The 22,737-nt window shown below is 42.4% G+C and overlaps 1 protein-coding gene and 1 non-coding gene across 3 annotated transcripts in view; both read right to left on the minus strand.

The window, feature by feature from the left end:
* Positions 1-2,063, minus strand: part of Ppp2r2b (protein phosphatase 2 regulatory subunit Bbeta) — a 406,697-nt gene extending 404,634 nt beyond the window's left edge. The window contains exon 1 of one of the 2 annotated variants that reach the window (XM_029471971.2): positions 1,767-2,063. In XM_029471971.2, the coding sequence (XP_029327831.1) occupies positions 1,767-1,845 (79 nt within the window). In that variant the 5' untranslated portion in view covers positions 1,846-2,063. The remainder of the gene's footprint in view (positions 1-1,766) is intronic. The other variant, XM_021150238.3, reaches the window with a different exon arrangement.
* A 10,944-nt stretch (positions 2,064-13,007) lies between these two features.
* On the minus strand, positions 13,008-13,111 carry LOC115029939 (U6 spliceosomal RNA). Its single transcript, XR_003835499.1, has one exon. It is a non-coding gene; the product is annotated as a U6 spliceosomal RNA (small nuclear RNA).
* Positions 13,112-22,737: the final 9,626 nt, after the last annotated feature.

The raw sequence follows: 22,737 nt of genomic DNA on the forward strand, positions 1-22,737 counted from the left end.
CACTATGTCCCAAGGCCTTGTCCATGATGTTATTTTGATGGATGCTATCCTCCTACCTAATTCTCTTTATTATATTCACAGTGAATTCAAATACACGACACTTTATTTCCATCCTTAAGCCTGTTCATGGGGGGCGGGGGGGGGGGTAAAGCAGAAGTTGTTTGTTTTGGGACAGAGTGATGTTTCCATTTTGAGAGAATTAAGTAAATTAGTTTGAAATCGTTCTTGTGGTAGCAGTTTTGTCTATATGATCAGAGTATTTAGTTTGATTAGTGCACAAAATACCAACTGAGATCAAGTGTTTGTGTTTTCAGAGTCTAAGCTGGGAGGAGAGAAGAAGGGAGCCAATCAGAATATAAAGCCATTTAGGACCCCTTTCAAATGGCTTTTGGTCTTCTGTATGTAGAAAGTTCTGGAGATTCTGATCCTTGCTACCTTCTGACTCCTTCCTCAGTATAGATAGGAATAAATGTAGATATTTATTAGGTTTTATTCCATCCATGGGGAAGAAAAAAAATCCAGTGTGTCATTTGCTTCTTAGCTATCAATACATTTATTCAAAGGGACACATGGGAATATAAATCAAATATAAAACAAAGGGACACATGGGAATATAAATCATGTAACTGCCACCCCCAGTCTCAAATCTAAAGTCACCCTAAACATGTACTTTCTTTCCCCACAGGAAGTGATCAGAAATCCACTTCATGAAAAAAGTCTGCTTCTCTCGTGCTATACACAGCTCCAAGTGCCAGACTCCTTCTGCAAGGATGACAAATAAGGGTGGTTTCAGAGCAGGCCGATCACCCACTCCATCCAGGAAGATGATGGCTGGACTGAGCTGGACTTTCCCTCAGAGTCCTTCTTAATACAGTTCCACTTTTAGGATACCCCCTCCCTCCAGCAGAAAACTATCCAGCTTACTTGCTTTATCTGAAACTGCACTTTCCAGAGAGCATCAGACCCAAAGACACAGGCACATCACATAGGGAAGACAAACAACCAGCTCCTTGCTGGAGAAATGCTGAGATCTGCAGTGCTTAGTGGAAGAGGTGCTGCCCGATGTTTACAAGGTGCACATGTGCACACAGAAAGAACACACCCATGTATACGTGTCATGTCCAGCTAGAAATTGACGAGGCAGTCTAAGGGAGAAGCAGAGACCAGGGAAATTCTGTATAAGGCCCAGACCATGCTCCATTCCTGAGATTAACTTGGGAACCCCATAAGACAGATTTCTAGAAAGTACCAGAAGTCAGCAACCCAAGTACAGACTGAAGTACTCCAGTGCAACAACCGGCACTCCACAGTCACAGACTAAGCTAATTCTATTTTGCTAATTGCTTTCTTGGGTATGCACCAAGTTATTAAGCAGACATTGACAAAAACAGAGCTAGAATAAATGTATGTGGCAGCATCCACTGATTGTCCCCGGCACTAGTTCCACTGACTTGTTTGCATGTTAAATGGAACAAGGGAAATTGACGAAATATTTCTGAATGATTTTTTTTTTTTTTCAGAACTGCTGCCAGCTTAGAGATCACCTTTGCAACAGTATCCTGCTCTTCAGAGAATACTTCCCTTTCCTTGGAGGAGGCAGGCTGATTTTCGGAACAGATCTATATGTCAGAGGCAAGCTTTCCCCAGGAACGACAGTCATCTAGTAAGCTGCAGAAGCAAGCAGCGTCAGCAGAACCTGTGGGAAGTCAGACACCAGCCCACTTTGTCCCACCCACCCAGACACACTCTCCCCCTCTGATCTGTACCTTCAGTATGGCAGCTGGAAGAGAGGATGGTGTTTGGAGGTCTGAAGATATAAGGCAGGTAACGAGAGAAGCATTTCATCTTCCAAAGGAAAAAGAAAATTCTAAATGAAAAACCAGTCTCCCGAATCCATAAGGATTCTCTCAGCCTTGAAAGCTGGCTACATCACCAATATGTTTATGTAGGTTCTCTCCCAGATCTGCAGAGGTGGGAAGCCCAAGGAATCACTGGAGATGGGTCCCATTTTGCCATCAGCGCCAGGAAGCAATGCCTTACATTTCTGCAGGCAGCTCAAACTCAGAAGCCCCCAAGCAAGCTGGGATAGAGCCTCTTCATTGGCTGAAGCTTCTCCGAGCAGGATTGCTGAGTAAGTCAGTCCTGCCTTGTAAACACGCTCTGAAATATTCTGCCTGAAGCCACTACCTTTCCCCCGTGTGTCCGTTTCTCAGTGATAGCAGTGCAGCCGGACACGGGAGTGGTGAGGATAAGTGACCATCTCCTATTTAGCTGAAAGATCAGATTAAACAAAGACAGCATAGTGTTCTGCCCTGGAGGGGTTGGCTATTCAAAGGAGCCACCCGCAGTGCCATGGATCTCAGGAATATTAAAGTACAGTGCAATGAAATGGGTCTCTGTCCTGAGCTTAATCTAGATTTAGTTCTTCCCCCCCCCCCCCACCACCTTTAATTCTAAAGATCAAACAATAGGGCCATTTATCATTTAGGTGAAGCCAAAAGCTGGGATGAGGAGTCAGGGGTGCAGGGCTAACACAGAAAGATTCTGTGTTCCACTGTAGCATTCCCCTGTGTCCAATACCCCCCCCCCCCCCCAGCCCCGAGCCATAGTACTGAAGCATGAATTCGGTCCTGATCTGCACTCTGTACAAATATAAAGCCACAGCACAAGGGACAAGGCAAACTCAAGAGAACTGTGACCCTTCAACAGCTCATGCCCCTGACGACATAGAAAAATACAGAAAGTAAGTTAACCCAGGAATTATACAACTTTCCCAAAATTCAGAAAGACAGATAGAGGGGGTATGGGGGGGGTAGAGGGAAAGGGGGAGGGAGAGGATATTAAAAGATGTGACTGCTCACTGGACACTAATTTGGGGGTTGGTTTAATTTGGGTGCATAAAATAAAGTGACTTCAGAAGCCCTGCAAGCAAGCACAGGGCTGCAGCTCAGGATTTATAAGTTCTGTCAAAGACGCTATTGTATATGAGGAAGAGAAAGAGCGAAGGTCCTTTGTGCTGTATTTCGATACACAAGGGGATAATTTAAACAGTCAGTGAAAGAAAGCAGATATTCCCCCCCCCCCCCTGCCAGAGGGGCATTTAAAAATAAGACTTAAAATAAGAAATGCCTTGAAAACCTCAGGATGTTTTTAATACGTTACAGGTTCTCTACTGTATTTAACTGAGCACTGAGGAAGGGTGCTTGTATGTCTAGGAGAGAACAAGACGGAGGAATTATAAAGCAAGGCACAACAGGATATTGTAAACAGACACTCCCACTGCCCCTCCCCTCTGCGCTCCACCCCCCACCCCCCCCCTTCTTCCGGTCTATCACAATGTAAACACAAACTTCTGGCTGGGAGAGCCAGCCCATTTGGTACTGAGATCACCTGGCGGTGGTGGCACATGCCTTTAATCCCAGCTTTTGGGAGGCAGAGACAGGCAGATTTCTGAGTACGAGGCCAGCCTGGTCTACAAAGTGAGTTCCAGGACAGCCAGGGCTATACAGAGAAACCCTGTCTCAAAAAAAATAAAAAATAAATAAAATAAAAAAATCTCCATAACCCCATAGCCTGGTATAGTAGGTTGTTCCTAGTAAGGTACGGTTCGAAATGCCTAAGTCAGTGGTGCTCAACCTTTAGAGCACAGCCCCTCTGGGGGTGGAACAATGCTTTCACAGGGGTCACAGGTCAGATACCCTGCATGTCGGATGTTTACATTATGACTCACTATGGTAGCAAAATTATGATTTTAAAGTAGTAACAAAATACTTTCATGGTTAGGTGTCACCACGACACCAAGAATAGTATTAAAGGGTCACAGCATTAGGAAGGTTAAGAACCACTGGCCTAAGTGATCTAGTTGCCCTGTGGATAATTTCAAACTCAGAACACCGGGGCGGGGAGTGGGTGGAGTGGGTGGGGGTAGGTTCTTCCTAGGAGACACTTCACATTCAACTTCTGTATGGCAGAGTGTGGCCATTTAACAGAAGGCTTCTGTTTCCCTGTCAAATGGGGAGAAAACAAGGTTTGGCGTGTGTATTCTTGGAAAAAGTGAGATAGTTAAGTATAAAACACGTAGCACATTGCAGGCATTTGATAAACTCCCACATTTCTGCGGCAACGGCTTAATCATCTCTGGCCATTTAACCCCCCCTCCAAGAGCCTCCAAGTGGCAGGTGTGGTTAAAGCAGGTGTGGTTAAGACTGTGGCATCAAAGTTTGACAGCCTTTGGAGTTAGATCCTACCTTTGACTTGGACCCAAAGTATGACCTTGGGCAACATGAAGCCAAAGAGCCTTCTGTTAAGGATAATGATAGAATCTCACACAGTACTATAAGGGTGAATCGAATTGTACATGTAAAGGGATTAGAACATTGCAAATTGGCCAGCCTATGCATGGCCTCCAGGGACTTGCACCTGACTGGGGAGATGGGGAATGAAGTCAAGAAAACCACAGACAGACAGACAGACAGACAGAAGGCTAGGACTGGGTAGTCTCAGTTCTTGCCTGGAGAAACCTCAATTCTTTTCTAAGCTCAGCATGTTATTATATAGAGTTTACCAGAGAGTGTGAGTTATTATGTACAGATAAACAAGAAGGCAGGGTTTATGGTGTGTAGGCATTAGCGGTCTTTGGGAGGGAAATGTCTTGGGGGTGGGTAGAGAAAGTATGGTCGGCATTTTCTGTATTCTGTCAACACCCCCAGACCAATCAGAAGGCAAGGCTTCACCATTTTCCCCTGTGCTTCACCCTTGAGGAGAAGGCTGTGCTATTTTCTCCATGAGTCCAAGGCTCCGGAATATGCAACATGGTGGTGCCTATGCAAACTGCACACAGACACTCAGGACTCCACATACCCAGGAACGCCTTGCTCCCTGCAGGAAGCGCTTCCGAAGCTTGGTTCTTTGTATTCTTAGTAGCAAGAGCCACCCTCAGTCTGAGAATAGCGCTGTAATTACTTGCCACACCTATATAATCAGATTGGAAACTACTCCAGGGAGACATCAATGTCTAACTCATCTGTGGAACCAGACCTGGCACAAAGCAGATACTTATTGGCTTTTTAGTTCAATAAGCAGATGAATACATAAAGCAAAATATATAAGTGAAACATAGATGATTCAACCAAAGCCATTATGGAAGTCATGGATCCACAAACTTCCAGTCTGCATTAGTGTCAGATGTGCAGTAGGCTCATATTGCAAGAGGTCCCTTCTGAATCAATAGCAAGGAACAAGTGGGGATGGGGGAGAGAGAGAGAGAGAGAGAGAGAGAGAGAGAGAGAGAGAGAGAGAGAGAGAGAGAGAGAGAATTGACTGTTTTGTCCATATCTATCTGTAGCGAATTAAATAAATACAAAAGAAAACAAACTGTTTCCTTTATCAGGAGGGAGAGACCCATAGGCCTGTCTGTGTTCAAGTACCAGGGAGGCCACTGCTCACCCTCAGCCACTGCTGAGGCTCTCATCAGCACCCTTTGGCCTCAGGTGAGAATAAATTCTCCAATACAAGTTTAAAATGGTTGGCTTAGTGTCAGGCCCATAATTCCCACCTGGCCATGTGAAGAATAGACATCCCTTCAGGGATTGTGTCCTTCAGACAACGCCTGAGCACCCTTTGCTTCTGTGAGCTTTCCTGCTCCTTTCCCTTTTTGATCCTCTTTTTACATTTACCCCATTTTACAGAAACAACAACAACAACAACAAAAAGGCTGTGAAGACATGAGGATTTATTGGAAAGGGGACATGTTGCTGTCCTGAAATCATCTTGTGAAGGCTTTCTTAGGTTCTTATAATGCTAGACAAGTTGATTCAGACCCTTTGGGCATAACAAAATGCTTCAAGGGTTAGGGGCATGTTCAGGAAGGAGTTTACTTTCATGCTTTGCTTTTATGGGGTAACAGAGCTGAATGTCTTCCCCTAATATTCTTGTCCTAAATCATGCTCTTTGCCATTTTCATTCAATAGTTTGAATTGAAATGACTGATCAGGCTTTAGAAGTGATAGTTAGATAGCATCCCTTATACAAAGGATTGCACAGTCCAGATGAGAGCAGGCTTCAGGATATGGGGCGATTCATTGGGTTTATATAGCCCTAATGGTTCATGTTAGATATCTACACTCCTGCCTTAGGTGCTATTTACAAATGGTCCCTGTCACTGGGGGAGCTAGTAGTCACTAAATTATAAGTAGAATTCCTTCTGATATCTCTGATGTTAGCACAGAGAGAACACTGGGGTCACTGGAAAGGTTTTAAGTCATAAGAAGAAATGGCAATGGCAGAGGTGGGGTTGGCAGTATGTCTGGGGGTTGGAAGCCAGAATGGAAACAAGTCTCCAACAGGTAAAGGACAGGCTTAGAAGGAAGGAAAGTTAAAGTGATGTGTTTTAGATTCTACTTGAGAAAGCTCTGGAGTTCCATAGAGTCGAGCCCAGAGAGAAATTACCCCAGATGTTTTACACCAGGGAGATTGAGACATCAAACAGGGGAGAAAGAAGCAATCGAGTTTCTTGGGTAGTATGTTATAGAACTGACTGCTCCAAGCTTCTGTAGATGGGCCTATGGGAAATCGGAAGCAACCACTTTGTTCTGACAAGTCTCAGTTGTGTCCCCTGCTTCAGAGCCCATGGACTCTTGGTCTCCGGATGGCTTGATCCTACAGGAGTCATCCTCACTGCCTGCTCTCATGGAAGCAGAGGCTTGATGGGAAAAGAATGGAAGATGGTACCCCTCCTGCAGCCGGCAGCCTGCTTCCAGCGTGTTTTTAAAAACACCTGTGGGGTAAAATTCATTGTTTTCATTTTGCTAGAAATCCCATGCAGGGGGTGGAGGGTAGGGGGTGGGAGGAGCTTATTTCTGACCAATCCAGAGGAGCCTGTGCCTGCTTTGACTTTCAAAATCAAAGCAAGTTACCATTCAACTTAAGTAAGCCTCAAGTAGAATGTCACACCTTGAGGGAGAGGTTTCATAATGCATTGGACAGGTCTGTATCCCTTTGTTACAGTCTATCAGATACTGTCTACTCCTTCCAAAACACTTGCTCATTAGTGAGCATATTTACTGAGCATCTATTTACTTCAGAAATCTGTAGAACAGAAGACAGGTAAGTCATCTGTCCCCTTCTTCAGGCATAATACACGTTCTGAACATAAAGGCTGTAACAAATAAGAATAAAATAATCCAGTAAAGTGCATAGAAGTCTGCATGGCATGGAGTTAAGTGTTATTCGGTTGCATTGTTTGCTATCTGAAGCCAGCCAGGTTGATTTTTCAGGAAGGGAGAAATTTGACTTCCGTCTGCTGAAATACAAGTTCAGGGTTTACCTTCTAGAACACTCCAGAGATAAATAAGTACATGTTGGAAAGAGTTGAGTTATAGCAAATAAGCAGAACTTGACAATTTCTATCTCAGCCCTCCTAGTCTCTAGTTAGTTGTGAAATCCACAGCATAGTAAAATTCTGATCTAGAAGAAAGATTTAACTCATGTGTGCATTTCAAGTGCTTGCCTGACATGAAGAAAGCCCTGAGTTTGGTCCCCAGCACTGCATAAAACCAAGAATGATGATGCTTCCTTGTAGTCCTGGTACTGGGAGGTAGAGTAAGGAAGATCAAATGTTCAAGGTCAGCTTCAGATATGAAGGAGTTCCATGGCAGTCTACAGGAGATACTGCCTCAAAACAAAACAAACAAAACAAAACAACAACCAGAACAGACTCACACGTTCACATGAACTTTCCAACAGCTATTAGATGCTCGACCAAACTCCTAGTCACCAGAGACTTGGTGGATTAAACTAGCTTTCTCAATGAGTGAGACACCGAAAAAATAAGTTTTCTACTAACAATGGAATTTCATATGGTGCATAGGAGAATGGGGAAGAAAGACGGAGGGTGTGGAAGACTGACGGCTTTACCCAGATGGTGAAGTATGACTTCTCCAAATAAGGGACATCTGAATTATCACCAAGAGGGATGCTGTGTATGATTTACTCTAGCCAGTTTGCCTTCAGAACAATCTTTCTCTCTGAATTTAAGTATTGAGTTGTTTCTAAAACAGCATACTTGTCTTTCTTCCCTGCCTTTTATGTTTTCTTTTCTGTTGTGCAGGGTGCCAGGGCATCAAACATGCTAGGAGAACACATCGCAGCTCTCTTTCATCATTGTAATGCAAGCTCTGTCGGGCCACAGGTGCTATCTGTGTTCATGCTCTCCCAGTACTACTCTTAGACCTACCAGGGTCATCACCAGTGATGTAATTCATATATTTGATTGGCAGTCTAGACCAATTATCCTGCTGGCTCCCTTGGCATGTGACAAAGGCAACAGAGACAGGGCCAGCTGAAGATATGATTAAGGAGACTTGAACACTAAGTGCAGGGTCAGTGGAGGGAGCAGTTGTAGCACACAGCACAGGAAGGAACAAAATGCAGTAGGTTTTGACTTTGGATTTCATTAAAAAGGCTACAGGAGGAGAAGCCTGGTGTAGCTAAGCAGGATTCCTACCAACATATAGAACCAGTCATCTCACAGAACCTAGGGAGCAGCTAAATAGTACTTCCTAATTGATGGAGAGACACCAGTGCAAGCTGAAAATACAATGTTCAGAAGCTCTGAGACATGGCAATATGATTTAGTTTTTATAGCTGATGATAATAGTTATAATAAGAGTAGCCCTCAGTTCTGAGTTCCTCCAAGTTCCTACTAGATCCTAGTCACTCTGCTAAGCACACATAGCCTAGAATATTCCCTTCAATCTTCTTTTTTATAAAAACACCAGGATAAAGTAAACAACCTTATCCATTCATACATGAAGGAACCTACAGAGAGGTTACACAACTGTGAGCCTGTGGAAGGCTGAGTTTCCAGTGCAAATGTCTCACTTACACCTACCCATGGTGACACTTGGCTGGGTGAGTTGATCTGAAATTCTCTCCCTTTAGTCTAGACCAGAGCACCATGAATCAGATTGAACTTCATATCTCGGAGTGTTTGACCAGGCCTGGTGAAATTTACATTTGTATCCATTTGAAAGGAAGATCTTGTTAAGGACCACTATTGTCAAGGAGAAGAAATTTAACCCAATCCACGCACCTGCTGCTTCATGACAACACGGGTTCAATAAGTGCTGAATGGTGTCAGGGGTTGGAGGAATGTGTACTCTACAGAACGTAAAAATGAGCAAGATGCATGGAAGCAATCAAAAAAAAAAAAGGAAGGGAAGGAATGAGAGATGGATGGAACGTAAATGAGGCACCAAAAACATGAGCATATCATAAAATGTGCAAGGGCCATGCCATAGTAACAGATAAAACACAGATTAAGAAATCTTAGCGCCTAATTAGGAAATTAGGGCAGATTTCACAAGTTCCTGGAATTGGCAGTGTTTGCAATGAGCTTTGAAATAAACTTCAAAATATGCAGACAAATTGCGACGAGTATTCTAGTAATAGGAGGTAATGGGAGAAACATTAGTTTGGCTAAAGTACTCTAGTTCACTCATTCCCCTGCCCCAATTTACTCTAAGCTAATGTATAATAGAACATACCCTAAATAAATAAAGCAAATTCCAATGGCTGTGTTTGGACTATGCATTAATTATTTCTCATTTGGAAATAGTGGACTCTAGCCTTCCTGGACAACAGCAGTCTGGGCCTTCAATATGTACATCACCTCAAAGCCTTCCCAAAGAAGGTATCCCAAGGTTAGAATGTGTGTTCAGCTCCATAAAAGGAATCACACTGTCTGCCTCCTTCCTGCATATCCCTGGGTCTTAATTAAATACTGAGTAATATGAAAAGAATCCCCATGCTGAGATAATAACAGCATTTTTCAAGGACTTCTCTCACTGGGAGAGCTACTGTGACCTTTGAGCATTCCCTAGGACTCAGCCCATATCTCTTTGTGGACAGAAGAGAACATTAGAGGGAACTGTAAGACAGGTCAATCCATGAATCCAGGTAGAAAATCTTCATTTTCTGACCCCTCCAGGCACCCTTAAGAGGTATAGAAAAGGCTTCTCTGAGATTGGATTTAATGGCTTTTCTACAAGATACTTTTAACCCATTTTTTTCTCTTATTTTGGAAGACTATAACAGTAAATCCTTCAGTAAGCCATGAAGGAAAACAAAACAAAACATTCCACTGTTCTTCAAGGAATGATTTCCTCATTTCAGAGAGAACTTTTCTCCTGCAGGAGTCTCACACTGACACACCAAACTGCAGGTGAGTTCTGTGCTGCACACTAGAAAGGCTTTCCTTCTTTGTACAGTAGATTGGAAGTGGTTCAAATAAAGAGATTTGGGGCTTATCAGAATTGAATTCAAAGCAGGATGGTGATGATGAGATAGCAAGGTAGAATGCACAGGACTTAGGAGGGCAGGTGAGTGGCTAAGTCTAGGAAGTTAAGAGAGCAGAACTTAGGATGACTTTCAGCTTCGGGAGGCTTTTGGAATAAGTATCTGAAGTTGACTATAACCATTACCATCGGTAGCAAAGATGAGAACATGTAGGGAGTTGAAGGCCAGTCCCCAGGCTCAATGTTCAGATGGAAGCTCTCATAAATACATATAGTTAATGTAAAAGAATAAAGCATTCTCACCAGCACATCTAAGCATGGTGTGTCCCCTTACATAAAATATAATGTTACAATAGCAAATCTCTTCAATACAATATTTAAAAAATAAATAGGTTTAAAAAAATAAAGCTGGATACCCCTTTGTGACATATCGTCTATTATTCTTGGGACATAAGGACTCTAAAACCTTTTAAATGACCTTTGGATAACAGTTTTCAAGGAAATTGAAACATTTCATCCTGTAGTGAAACTCCTTAAGCACAAAGGCAAACAACTCGAAATAGCCTCAGGAAGTTCCTGAATCTGACCAGACTCACTAGGCCCTTTCCCTCCAGAGTAAAGAATAAGCACTGAGACTCCCTCTCAGAGAAAGAAAAGAGCCAAGCTGCAAATCAGATTCTCATCCAGGATACAAAGAAGACTCAGACCAGCCCATCTGACTTGAGGAGGCAGAGAACAGCCAAATTGTGTGGAAGATAAGTCACTTGGATAAGACACTTTCCAACATGTTGAGCCATCTGCAGGCTATGCAGGGTGCTCCAAGTTTCCTAACTTTTGTGACCTGACATCCATACTGGGGTAGGCTCTGGTGTCACTTCTGCTCCTGTAAGTAAGCCCTCACCCATATTCCTATAAGTAACTTCAGTAAAACCCATGGTTCACTACATTGTACTTTAGTATTACTGGTATGTTGGTCTGCCATAGGTTTCCTATATAAGATGAATAGATATGTGTTGCATCTCCCCAGGAAAAGTTTTACTACACAATAATGACCCATACTAGGAATTTCAGAGCCTGGCTCAAACTTACCAGGCTAACTCCAGAACTGGGTGGTTAGCTGCCACATGTAGCCATTATGGTTTTCATTTCTAGGGTTCAACTACAGGTCTCCCAAGTTACAGGTAATAATTTTGGAGAAAATATCCAGTTGTTTAAGATGTTGCAGTCTCAATTTTCTCTACCCCAAATCTTGGTCTTGGCAAGTCTCCTTTACTGGGCTGGAGGTATGAGAAAAGCAGCATTGAAACGAAGCAGGGATTGGGCATTTATTGAGTGTTAACTTTGTGTTTTATACTGTACTATTAAATAATTCACATGAATTAGCTAATTTAATTCTCACAAGGACCCTTGAACCATCTTCCTTCCTTGTTTTTACTGATAAAGAGACAGAGGCATAGAGACAAGGACTGCCATACTCAAGGGTTACAGAATTTGGTCACAGAGCTGGCTGAGAATGTCTGTCTGGATCTAGGCTTTTCCACTGCTGCCTGAGCTAAGGAAGCCTGACTCACTTAGTTCCCAGCACCTACAATGCGGCACTTGCCCAGTGCGGAGAATCATTCTTAGTCACTATTAATATTGTTGGTTTTTCAAGAATTCCAGGAATGGTATGGCATGAACAAGATAGATAGACATGGTCTCTGTCCTGATGCCTTTCTTGGGTTCTGGAGAGATGCATGGCAGTTAGAGCGCAGGCTGCAATTCCAGAGAACGAGGTTTGATCCCCAGTGCCCACGAGATGGATCACAACAGTTTGTAACTCTAGTCCTAAAGGATATAAAGCCGTCTTCTGCCCTCGACAGGTACAAGGCAAGCGCATAATGCACAGACATCCATGCAGGAAAAAACATTTATACACATAATGAAAATGTGTATACTATGATCCGTTTTCTCAACAGCTCTTGTCCTTAAACCTTGAAAAAAAACCCTATTATTCTACTTTTTGTTTAATGCCGTTGACTTTCTGAGATCTCACAATAACATGATGTTGTGATGACCTTTCTGAGACTGGCTTGCTTTACATAGCATGGATGCAGGTTCATCCATGTTGTTATACACAGCATGACTACTTCATTTTAATTTTTAAAATTATTTTAATTGTTTACATTTCAAATGTTGTCCCTCTTCCCAGTCTTTCTTCCATATATCTTTCACCCCATCCCTCTCCCCTTTGCCTCTAAGAGGGTGCTCACCCACCCACCCACCCACTCATGCCTCACCCTTCTAGCATTCCCTTTCTATGGGACATCAAGCCTCCATAGGACCAAGCCCCTCCCTTCCCACTGAGGCCAGATAAGGCAGTCCTCTGTTACATATGTAGCTGGAGCCATGGACCGGCCCATGTATACTTTTTGGTTGGTGATTTAGTCCCTGGGAGCTCTGAGGGGTCCAGTTAGTTGATAATGTTCTTCCTGTGGGTTTGCAATCCCCTTCAGCTCCTTCAGCCCTTCCCCTAACTCTTCCATTGGGGACCCCAGGCTCAGTACAATGGTTGGCTGTATCTGCAGCTGTCTTAGTCAGGTGCTGGCAGAGCCTCTTAGAGCACAGCCATACCAGGCTCCTGTCTGCAAGCACATCTTAGCACCAGAAATAGTGTTGGGGTTTGGTATCTACAGATGGGATGGATCCCATGGTGGGGCAGTCTCTGGATGGAAAAATATGGAACACTCCACAAATTTGCCTGTCAGCCTTGCACAGGAGCCATGCTAATCTCTGTATCATTCCAATTTTGGTATGTGTGCTGCCGAAGCGAGCATGAGTACTTCATTTTAAAGGCTGAACAGCCCTGTTACTTTTTAACTAGAAAGATCAGCGAAGATCTAATCTAACTGTTTCATACCCAAGGAGGACCTGAGTGGTGGAAACATTACTATGGAATGAGTGAGATTCAGCATTGGTTGTGTCTATGGCTTCCTGAATCTGGATTCTCCACCCACAACATGAGGAGAGTTTGCACTCATCTTCTAGTTCTCTTTAACCTACTAGCTATGAACCTAAGTGTTCAAATCACATTACGCTCTGGTTCAGAAATGTTATGCGGCTAATGGCATGTTGATTAAGCTTAAGAAGAGTTAAGTGACTGTGTGTGCATGCTGACACAGAGACAGGCAGCTGTGATTTCTCTTCAGCTTTCATAGCACCAAGTAGGTGGGACTTGAATCTAGGATCCTTCTCAGGTGTTGAGATTTGTCATTGCTTGTTCTCTTTGGTGACCACTGGATCTGAAGACTATTTGTCACTCATTTAGTCAATTTGACAAGGGTATCAAATACAAAGGAGTAACAATACATCTTTAAGTATACTTTGCGAGCATATGATTTGGTGTTTAATAGAATCTGTTTCATCACTTTTATGTGGGTTATCATTTCATCCTCACAAGACTCTGAAGGAGCAACTACCACATGCCTGCTTCACAGGGGAGTATGGTGGAATGGCAACATAGTGAGGTCATGTGCAACCTATACTAAGTGACGTGAAGAAGGCTCATCAGGATCCATGTTCAGGCAACACATTCATTGTAATTCAGAATCTCAATTATGGTGAAATTTTCCCTAGTTCCTTCAAGTTTCTACCAGGAATTTACAGTAGAGAGTCACACGTGAAAAAGAATACACATATATAAAAATTGACATCAGAGTTGACCTTTAAAACTAAAATTTGTGACCTTGTGTTTGTGTGTATGTACGTACGTGTGTGTGATGTGATATATATATATATATATATATATACATATATATATATATATATATAGAGAGAGAGAGAGAGAGAGAGGGAGAGGGAGAGGGAGAGGGAGAGGGAGAGGAAGGGAGAGGAAGGGAGAGGGAGAGAGAGAGAGAGAAGGAGGGGGACAAAGGAGGAGGGAGGGAGGATTGTGTGGATGCAGGCGCCTATGCAGAAGTCACAGGAGGATGTTGGATGTGGTCCTATAATGCTCTCTATATTATTCCCACGAGATGAGGTATCTTCCTTAAGCTGAAGCTCACTGTTTCTCTCCCAAGCTGGCAGGCCAACAAGCTCTTGATACCCTGCTGCCTCTTTTCCCACCAACACTATGGTTGCAGCCATGCCTGGCTTTTCTATGGGTGCTGGGGAATCTCAGATCTTGATGCTTGTGTATCAAAGTGCTTTTACCTTCTGAGCCATGCCCCAGCCCCTGTAAGTTCCTCATTTAAAAACACTCTCTGCAGTACATGAGATGGGAAGGTGCTCTTATCATGATTCATACACTCAAAAATAGCAAGAAGGTAAATGCTGAAGCATATGTAAATGGTAAGCTGTTAAAAATTTGCCATTAGTTTCACTTGGAAAACATGTGGTTACTATTAATACTCCAAAATCATTACCACTTGAATTTCATTTGTAGATTTGTAGAGACCTGCCAACACTGAAATTACCTGTACAGTTGATTAATGGTTTGGATGAGCAAGAAGCACTCACTGAAAAATAACTTATGCCATGATGTGAAAGGTTACTTCAACTTGTAAGAGGATTCTTGATAATATGTAGTAATGACTCCTTAAAAACAGCTAACAAGGGGCCAAAGAGGTGGCACAGTGGGTGTGAACACTTGTTCTGCAAGCATGAGGATCCGAGTTTGAGTCACCATCACTCATATAAAAGAGCTGGGTATGGCTACCCATGCCTGTAATCCCAGCATTATAGAGCAGACACAGGCAGATCTCAGGAGACTTTGCTGACCAACTAGATACTCAAACATAAGGATCTGAGATACCCAGAACCCATAGAAAAAGCCAGGCATACATACTTGCAGTCCCAGTGTTGGTGGGAAAAGAGGCAAACAAGGTCATTGGGGCTTAGGAGAGAAACGGTGAGCTCCAGCTTAAGTGAGAGACCTCATTTCATGGGAGTAATTCAGAGAGCATCAGAGGACCACATCCAACATCCTCCTATGACTTTCACAGAGGCACCTGCATCTCCCCACCCCCAAGCAGTGAGCTTCTGGTTCACTGATAGATTCCTAGACAATGAGGCAGAAAGCATAAGGGTGATAAAGGAAGATAGTCAACATTTTGCTCTGAACTCTGCATGGGCCAGTTTATGTCCACATGCACATTCATGTGTCTGCATCACACACACACACACACACACACACACACACACACACACACACACACACACACACACACCACATGCATGCAAACACCTAGCAAAATTATAGAGATAATATTCATAATAAAAAATAACCTACAAACAACGATCACTGAATGTAGAAGCCCAGTGGCTCTGACATGGTCTCTTTAGCTCGTGTCACCAACTAAAATATTTCTCATGTGCTGTGGCTTTCCTTTCCTAGAGCTGACTGCTGGGTCAGAAGGTGAGTTTCACTGCACCAGAGACTTGGGAGAATTCAAGTGTTGCTGTGTTTTCCACATCTGCCCAGTTCATGTTTATTGACAAAGGAGATGAATGAAATTCAAAGTTATGTTTAGTGATGTAGCTATAAAATTAGGCACATCCTTTGGAAACAAAATCTGTACTAACTAGGTTAATAGTTAGAAAAATGAACTGTGAAAAAAGGGAAAGGTATAACACCTCCAGAAAAGCTTGAACTTGAAATCAGGAGCTATCCCAGGAGAGGCTATATACTTAGTTATTGACTGTGGGTCTTTGAATACAAATAATACAGAGAATGACTAAGAGGATGACAAATGCACTTAATTTGCATTATTAAAAAAGCAAATAGGGCTGGATAGCTTGCTATCCAGGGAAATGATTGTCATGCATTGGTTGGAGTGCCTTGGTTTGACCTCCTGTACCCATGTACAAGTCAGGCTTGGTAGTGCACATCTGTAACTCCTGTGTTCATGGTAAGTATGGGATATTTTTGTTGTTTTTAACAAAATCTCAATCTTTCAGTTTTATCAATAAAGACTTGGGAGCCAGATGTTGGAGTGAAAGCCTGCTAGCTCAGCAAGGCAGAAAAACCACCTAGCTCACCTTCCTTCTCAAATAATGACCCAAAAGGAAGATTTCCATCTCCACACTATTTCTAACCCCACTCAAAATGAATATTGCTCCCTTCTACTTCTTGTGCATCCCTCTATCCATCCTCCTTACGCCCTCTTACTATCTATGGTTTTTCCCCATGTTCAATCCCTATCAACTGGTTGCTAGCTCCACCTCTTTGCCTATGGTTGACTTCATTCAATCTTATTTATAATAAACAGAAAGCTCTTGGATTAAAGGTGTGTGCCCGGGCTGAGCCACACTACACTTAGAAGCAGTTTTCCCCAGTAAATAACACAATCTCGAGTTCACAGTGTGATCAGATATCCTGTGACAGAGATGGGTAGATCCTTATGTTTGCTTGCTAGCCCCTTTCCCCCACTCCAGCCAAATCAGCAAGTTCTAAGTTCAGTGAGAGACCTTGCTCAAGAAAAAAAGGTAGAAAACAATTGAGAAAGATAGCTGATATCAATATGGAGTACACACACACACTCACACACACACACACACACATACACACACACACACACACACACAGAGAGAGAGAGAGAGAGAGACCCTCATATACAGACACAAACTCTCACATGCACACACAAGGCAAATACCTTATCTCATGTACTTTTAGCAGTAGCTATAAGACAAGCCAGTCTAGAAACATGGCAATCAGACTGGCCTGTGATAAATGCCCTATGAAGAATTAAATAATGACCTCACCCTTTGTAACCCAGTGGAAGCAATACCACTGATTACACCACACCCACCTTTGCCTGAATCTGAGTTGAGTCAACTCCCATTGCACCCCGTTCCTCCTCATACAATTCAGACTTTGCTGTGATCTCCAACACTCATATACAATATGTCTGATCCACAGGCAAATGAAAGGTTAGTTCTATGTGTAATGTACTTATGCTAATCCCATTCTCCTCAGCAGTGGCTGACTGAGAAGAGTGCAGTTGACTCGGGATATGGCCAAAGAGTACCAAAATAAACTTGCTATGGGCATTGGTGGAGAAGGCTCATTGTTTGGAAAAATAAAGACAGACTATTCTTTCACTGGGTGTTTGGTCTGAGTGTGATAGCAAGAGTTGTCTTGAGATAAAGGTGACATTAGCAGGGCAGGAGACATAGAGGATCTGGGTCAGGAATGGGCATTCATGTTCTCAGGAATTACCATAAAACTGAACACTAGAATAATCTCATAACTGGGCTCCCTCTGGTGTTGCTCCTTGCTCTTGACTGGTCTCTAGAAAGAACAGCTAACGGCCTGAGGATATTTGTCCCATTTTGATAAAAGTCCCGATCTGTACAATACTTCATAGGATCCCTCTGTCTGCCTAAGCTCTCTACCCCAACTCTCCCAAATTTCTCCTTTGCTTGTTCAACTTCAGACACATTGGCCTCCTGCCTGATCCTAACATAGCTAAGCACTCACGTTGGAGCTTTCCCCTCTAGCTGGAATTCTCAGATATTCACAAGACTCAATCTCTTGTTATCTCTTCAGGAAGTCTGAAGTACCCTATTTAAAAGAGAATTACATTTCCTTATACCCCAATGGAGTGTTGTTTCCTCCATTACATTTAGCTGATATATTTTCTAGTTAACTTAATAACCCCTAAAGTTCTAAGTATACAGTAGATGCTCAGTAGATGTTTCCCAAACTAGGCAAGAGATAATAATTAGGAGCTTTCTGTTGCAGTTTGAAGTATTCTTCAAAGTGTTCTGTTGAGTTGCCAGCATGTTGAAAACAACAAGCTGGTCTTACATTCATAACGAGTGTCTCTAGAATAGAGCATTCTCACCACTCTGTATTAGGTAGTAGAGTGTAGGAGGTAGATAATTTGCTAGCATGGAATTCAGAAATTTGGTTTGGTTTCTATGAGATTTTGAAAACTGGACAATTAATCTCTATGCCTTGGTGTCTTCTTGCTTTTCACGCTTGTGCTTTGGAGCCATTACCAAATTAAGTAAGGGTTAGTTGAACAGAAGGGCTGAGATAAACCTCTACAGATAGCCACCAAATGACTCACGAGTGAGTCACATACACAGGATGGATAGGTTGAAAATTTCAAGATGGAACAAAGTGGGATAGCATGAGATTACATCCTGATCCTCAGGTCAGCATGCAAATGGAAATGTATGTATTATTTCTGACAGTTTTCTGCTTAATATTTTTGGATCATGGTGGACCATAGGTAACTGAAACCGTGGAAAGTGGATAACTTTAGAGAAGGGAACAACTGTACTTATTCAATAAACATTGCAAAGCTCATGTTTGGTGTTGTTATGATCCTCTGCAGGAATGTTCTATCTAAGGCTAATGAAACCAGCTCTATAGTAGCTGAATATAGGATTGGGGTAAGCAGATGAGCCTCAATTATCCCCACTCAGAAATGGGAGATGAAGATGCACTGAAACAGTTTATTGATATAGTTTTTGAATAATGGATCCCACAATAGAATGTTCATTATTGTTACTATGGCTGGGCCAGATATGGTACAGGGACCTCAGAGATTTTTCCCATGCTCAGCAGGGAGTCAAAGGAAGGCAGTCATTAGCTCAAAGACGTGGATAAAGCATGTATCTAAATGACCCAGATGATTCTTGTTCTTTTTTAAGGTAGTACATTGGCTGCCGGTTGTTCCGGGGAGTCTTTCCTACACCCAGCCTGCAAAGTGTTAGGCAACTCACCATTTCTCCAGCATATTTCACGTTAACTTGGATCATAATTGAACATCACTTGTTGGTATCCCCAGGAGAGTGCACACTCCTTACAGGACTGAGGGCCAGTAGGGTCCTGTGCATGGCAATGTCTTCATTTTCCTTCTCTGTGCCTACTACATACTTAATCTTCTAGAATTCTACTAGTTCATTAAATATGTTTAACCTAGTTAACATTAGGGAAGGGGTGAAAAAATTCTTTTTTCTTTTCTTTTTTTTTATCCATCTGTGTTTTTTTTTTTGAGACATTTAATTACCTAATGTAATTTTTATAAATGAACATAATGCCTGGGATCTGTGTGGCACAAAACCCCTGCTCCCTTCCTTTCCAGCGTGCACATCTCACCAAGTGCCTGCATTGTGCTGCGAGCCCTCTCACATCATGACATCCCCCCTCACGGCTGAGAAAAGGGCTTTCATCTTGTGGCAAGTTGTTCGTAATCAGACCAATTTTGCTTCCAGCGGAGTGAAGCCCCAACAAATCAAAGTCACCTAGGAAATCCTTTTGTAGACTCCTGGGTGCTAGGAGAAAACTCCGGGCTTTCCTTTGACACAAAGAAGGGAGGTTTTCACTCCTGTCGGTGCCTGGGGCAGGGAACGAGGTTGTACTGTGACCTCTAATTTTTTTGGTATTCTGGTTTCCTTTGAAAGTGCTCAAAATACATTCTGATCTTACATTTGCTTTGTTCTCATAAAACTCCTCTGATATACGGAATGAAGGGAGAGAATTTCTCAGTGTGTCTCTTGTGTCAACCTATGTCAGAACTACTTGGGAGGGCTACGGAATACAAAGTTCACTGGCCTTATAACAGACATTCTGAATCAGAATCTCTAGAAGTAAGACCTAGGAGTCTGCAATTGAAAGCCTTCTCAGGTGATTTGTGTGTATCATGGGGTTTGAAGATGGGTCAAGGTCCCATCAAAGGTTGCTACTGGATGGTGAACCAAATTTGAAGCAAGGGATAGTCTGGCTTCACGCTAGCCTGATTACTAAGCCCTTGGGAGTAGTTGCCTGTGAAATCTTTAGCCCCAAAGATTTCTTCTTTCTGAAATGAGAGTCATTTTCAGATCCTTCATTTTACCCTGAATCCAGCAGAATAAAGCCAAAGGCAAGAAAGAGGTTCCACTTTACATCTTTCAGGCTTGAATGTATAGGGTGATGCTACAATCATCCCATGACACTGATGCTGCTAAACATCTGGAAAGGTTACTGTCAATCACTGACTTCTTTTTGTGAAATGGGGGGTCACAAGTGTTCATACTCACTGGAACAGCCCAATCAGTACTTTTCTTTTAAGTTGTCAGGACAAGAGTCTCAATCACTGAAAGATGAAAACTGTTTCCACTATCCTTGAGTCTCAAACATCCGTGCAGAGCTAAGACATTTTTTGCAAATGTTATCATCAGAAGACCTTCCTCCACCAGAGTGTCACCCGCAGCAGCTGTCAGCTTTTACATTAAGGCATGTGGAATGCAGCTCACACCAACAGCCAATTTAATGGTTCTTTTTTTTTTCTCTCATTAGAAATCTGAATCAATAGAACACCTCGTCTTTCCTTCCATATGAGAGATCTTTTCAAGAGAAGGGAAAGGAAAAAAGGTTATCCCCATTTAGCAAAACAGAATAAACACAATTATTGCCCATGAATAAAATGAAATGGCCTGTGTGAATGGACATTGAAGAACAATGAACAAACAAAAGGAAATCAATTACATGCTGTAGCTGGAGGAGGGAGACACATAAACCCCATCAAATGAATCTGAGTTTTCCAATGCGCAGAATTAGATATTGAGTCTCAGGGTAGTGTTTGATGGCCAGAGTAAGCCAGGCATGCAGTCTGCAAATGATTCCTAATAGTGATAGTGTAGAACTTTATGGAATTAAATCATATGTCATATGAAATATGCATGCTAGACTGATTGAATTCAAGAATCACAGAGAACTGGAATCACTGGCTTTTAGGCATACTAAAACAAAGCTGGGTGAGGCACACTAAGCATTCCAACATCAGGAAACTGGAGGTATCATCACATTGTCCCACAATGTATGTTGCAGAACATACATTGTGCACTTGCCATGGTCCCCATGAGCTACAGAATTGTGGATTTGGCCATGGTGCTTTATCATAACAAAATAAAGCTAAGGCAAATTTGTACCAGGTCATGAGGTATTGCTGTGACAGATCTGACCCTATGATTTGGAAGGATTATGGTAGCATTTAAACTTTGGGTTAGAAAAGCCATTGATTGTTCAGACCCCAGCAGGCTCTTGTTCAGGAGCTTGGAAGGTAAGAATGTTGAGAGAAATGCAGATAGTAGAGTCCTGACGATTCACAGGGAAGTTTGAGATTCCTTTAAAGACTACAGGGCTCATTTCATGTTTTATGGTTCTATTCAGCTAGAGCTGAAGAATTGGCTTGGCTGGAGTTAACAAGAGACCAGAATCAGAGGCAAATCATTTGGGAAGTACACCCTTGGGGTCAGCACGCAGAAGCTGTGGTCCAGAGAGGGCTAAATCTGTACCTCATGCTGACACCCAAATTTGGGTGATACGTAAGATTCTTTCACACGGTCTGGTTTTGACTGTAGCTGAAGTTTGGCACTGTACGGGGATGTCATTGGTGAAGGTACAGCCTCAGTTGCAGCAGAAGGCCCAGCATTGAGAATGAGCATATAGAAAAGTTGTGGTTTGATACCGTGTGGCAGGGGCAGTCCGTGAAGAAAACCCAGGAAAGACTGCTGGGTGATGGTGTACCCCAACTGCAGCGGAGACCCCAGGATTTTGGAGATGCCAGTAATATAGGACAATCACAAGGATAACAGCTGTGGAGTAGAATTGTCCTGAGCCTAGGAGATAAGTTGTGTGTCCTCTCAATGGCAAAGTTGGCAAAATGAACCTAGAAAGGACCCTTGGAGCCTAAGGGATTGTAAGTGGGTCCTGGACACTGAACAAAGAACCTTTTACACTGTTGACGTTTGGTTTGACCTGATTGTCATGGTTACCCAGGTTTTCTTTTTTAAGTCAGAAAGTATATAAAGCAGTTTTGATTGTACAGGAGCCCACAGTTGAGAGACTAAACTTTTAGAGACTTTGGATTTTAGAGAGATTTTGAGTATTTTAAGAAGACTTTGGACTTTTAAATGTTTGACTTTTTAAATACCATGGGACTTTTAAAAGTATCTCACTGGATACATTGAACATACTTAAGGGCAGATACTATGGCCAGCAGTAGATAACTAATACAAAATGAACTCAATGGTACTTTTGTTGACTTTTGTCTTGTGTTACTTTTGGGGCATTGTTTTGTGGGTCTTTTGTTTATATACCTCGGCTTCTGATTTTGTTTTTGGATTTTGTTTCTCTATGTGTGTGTTTCTTGTACTTTGTTTTGTTATTTTTGTTTTGTTTTAATTCTGGTCTGTTTCCTTTTTTGTTTACATCCTTATTTGTTTTCTAAAGAGTGTGGAGTTGGGTGGGGAAGATCTGGAAAGAGTTGGGGGAGGGGAAAGTCATGACCAGAATATATTGTATAAAAATATTTTCAATATAAGAACTTTTTTTAAAAATTGGAATATTTTTATTATGATTGTAACAATCATGTTCCACTTTAGAGACTAAAAAGAAAGGCAAGGTTGGTATGTGTGTCAATTTGAAAACGGGTTAAATGTTCTGGTTGTTTTTTTTTTTTTTTTGTCA

This window comes from Mus caroli, unplaced genomic scaffold, assembly GCF_978045245.1.
Source record: "Mus caroli unplaced genomic scaffold, Mus_caroli_1 scaffold_19, whole genome shotgun sequence".
Classification (NCBI taxonomy): Eukaryota; Metazoa; Chordata; class Mammalia; order Rodentia; family Muridae; genus Mus; species Mus caroli.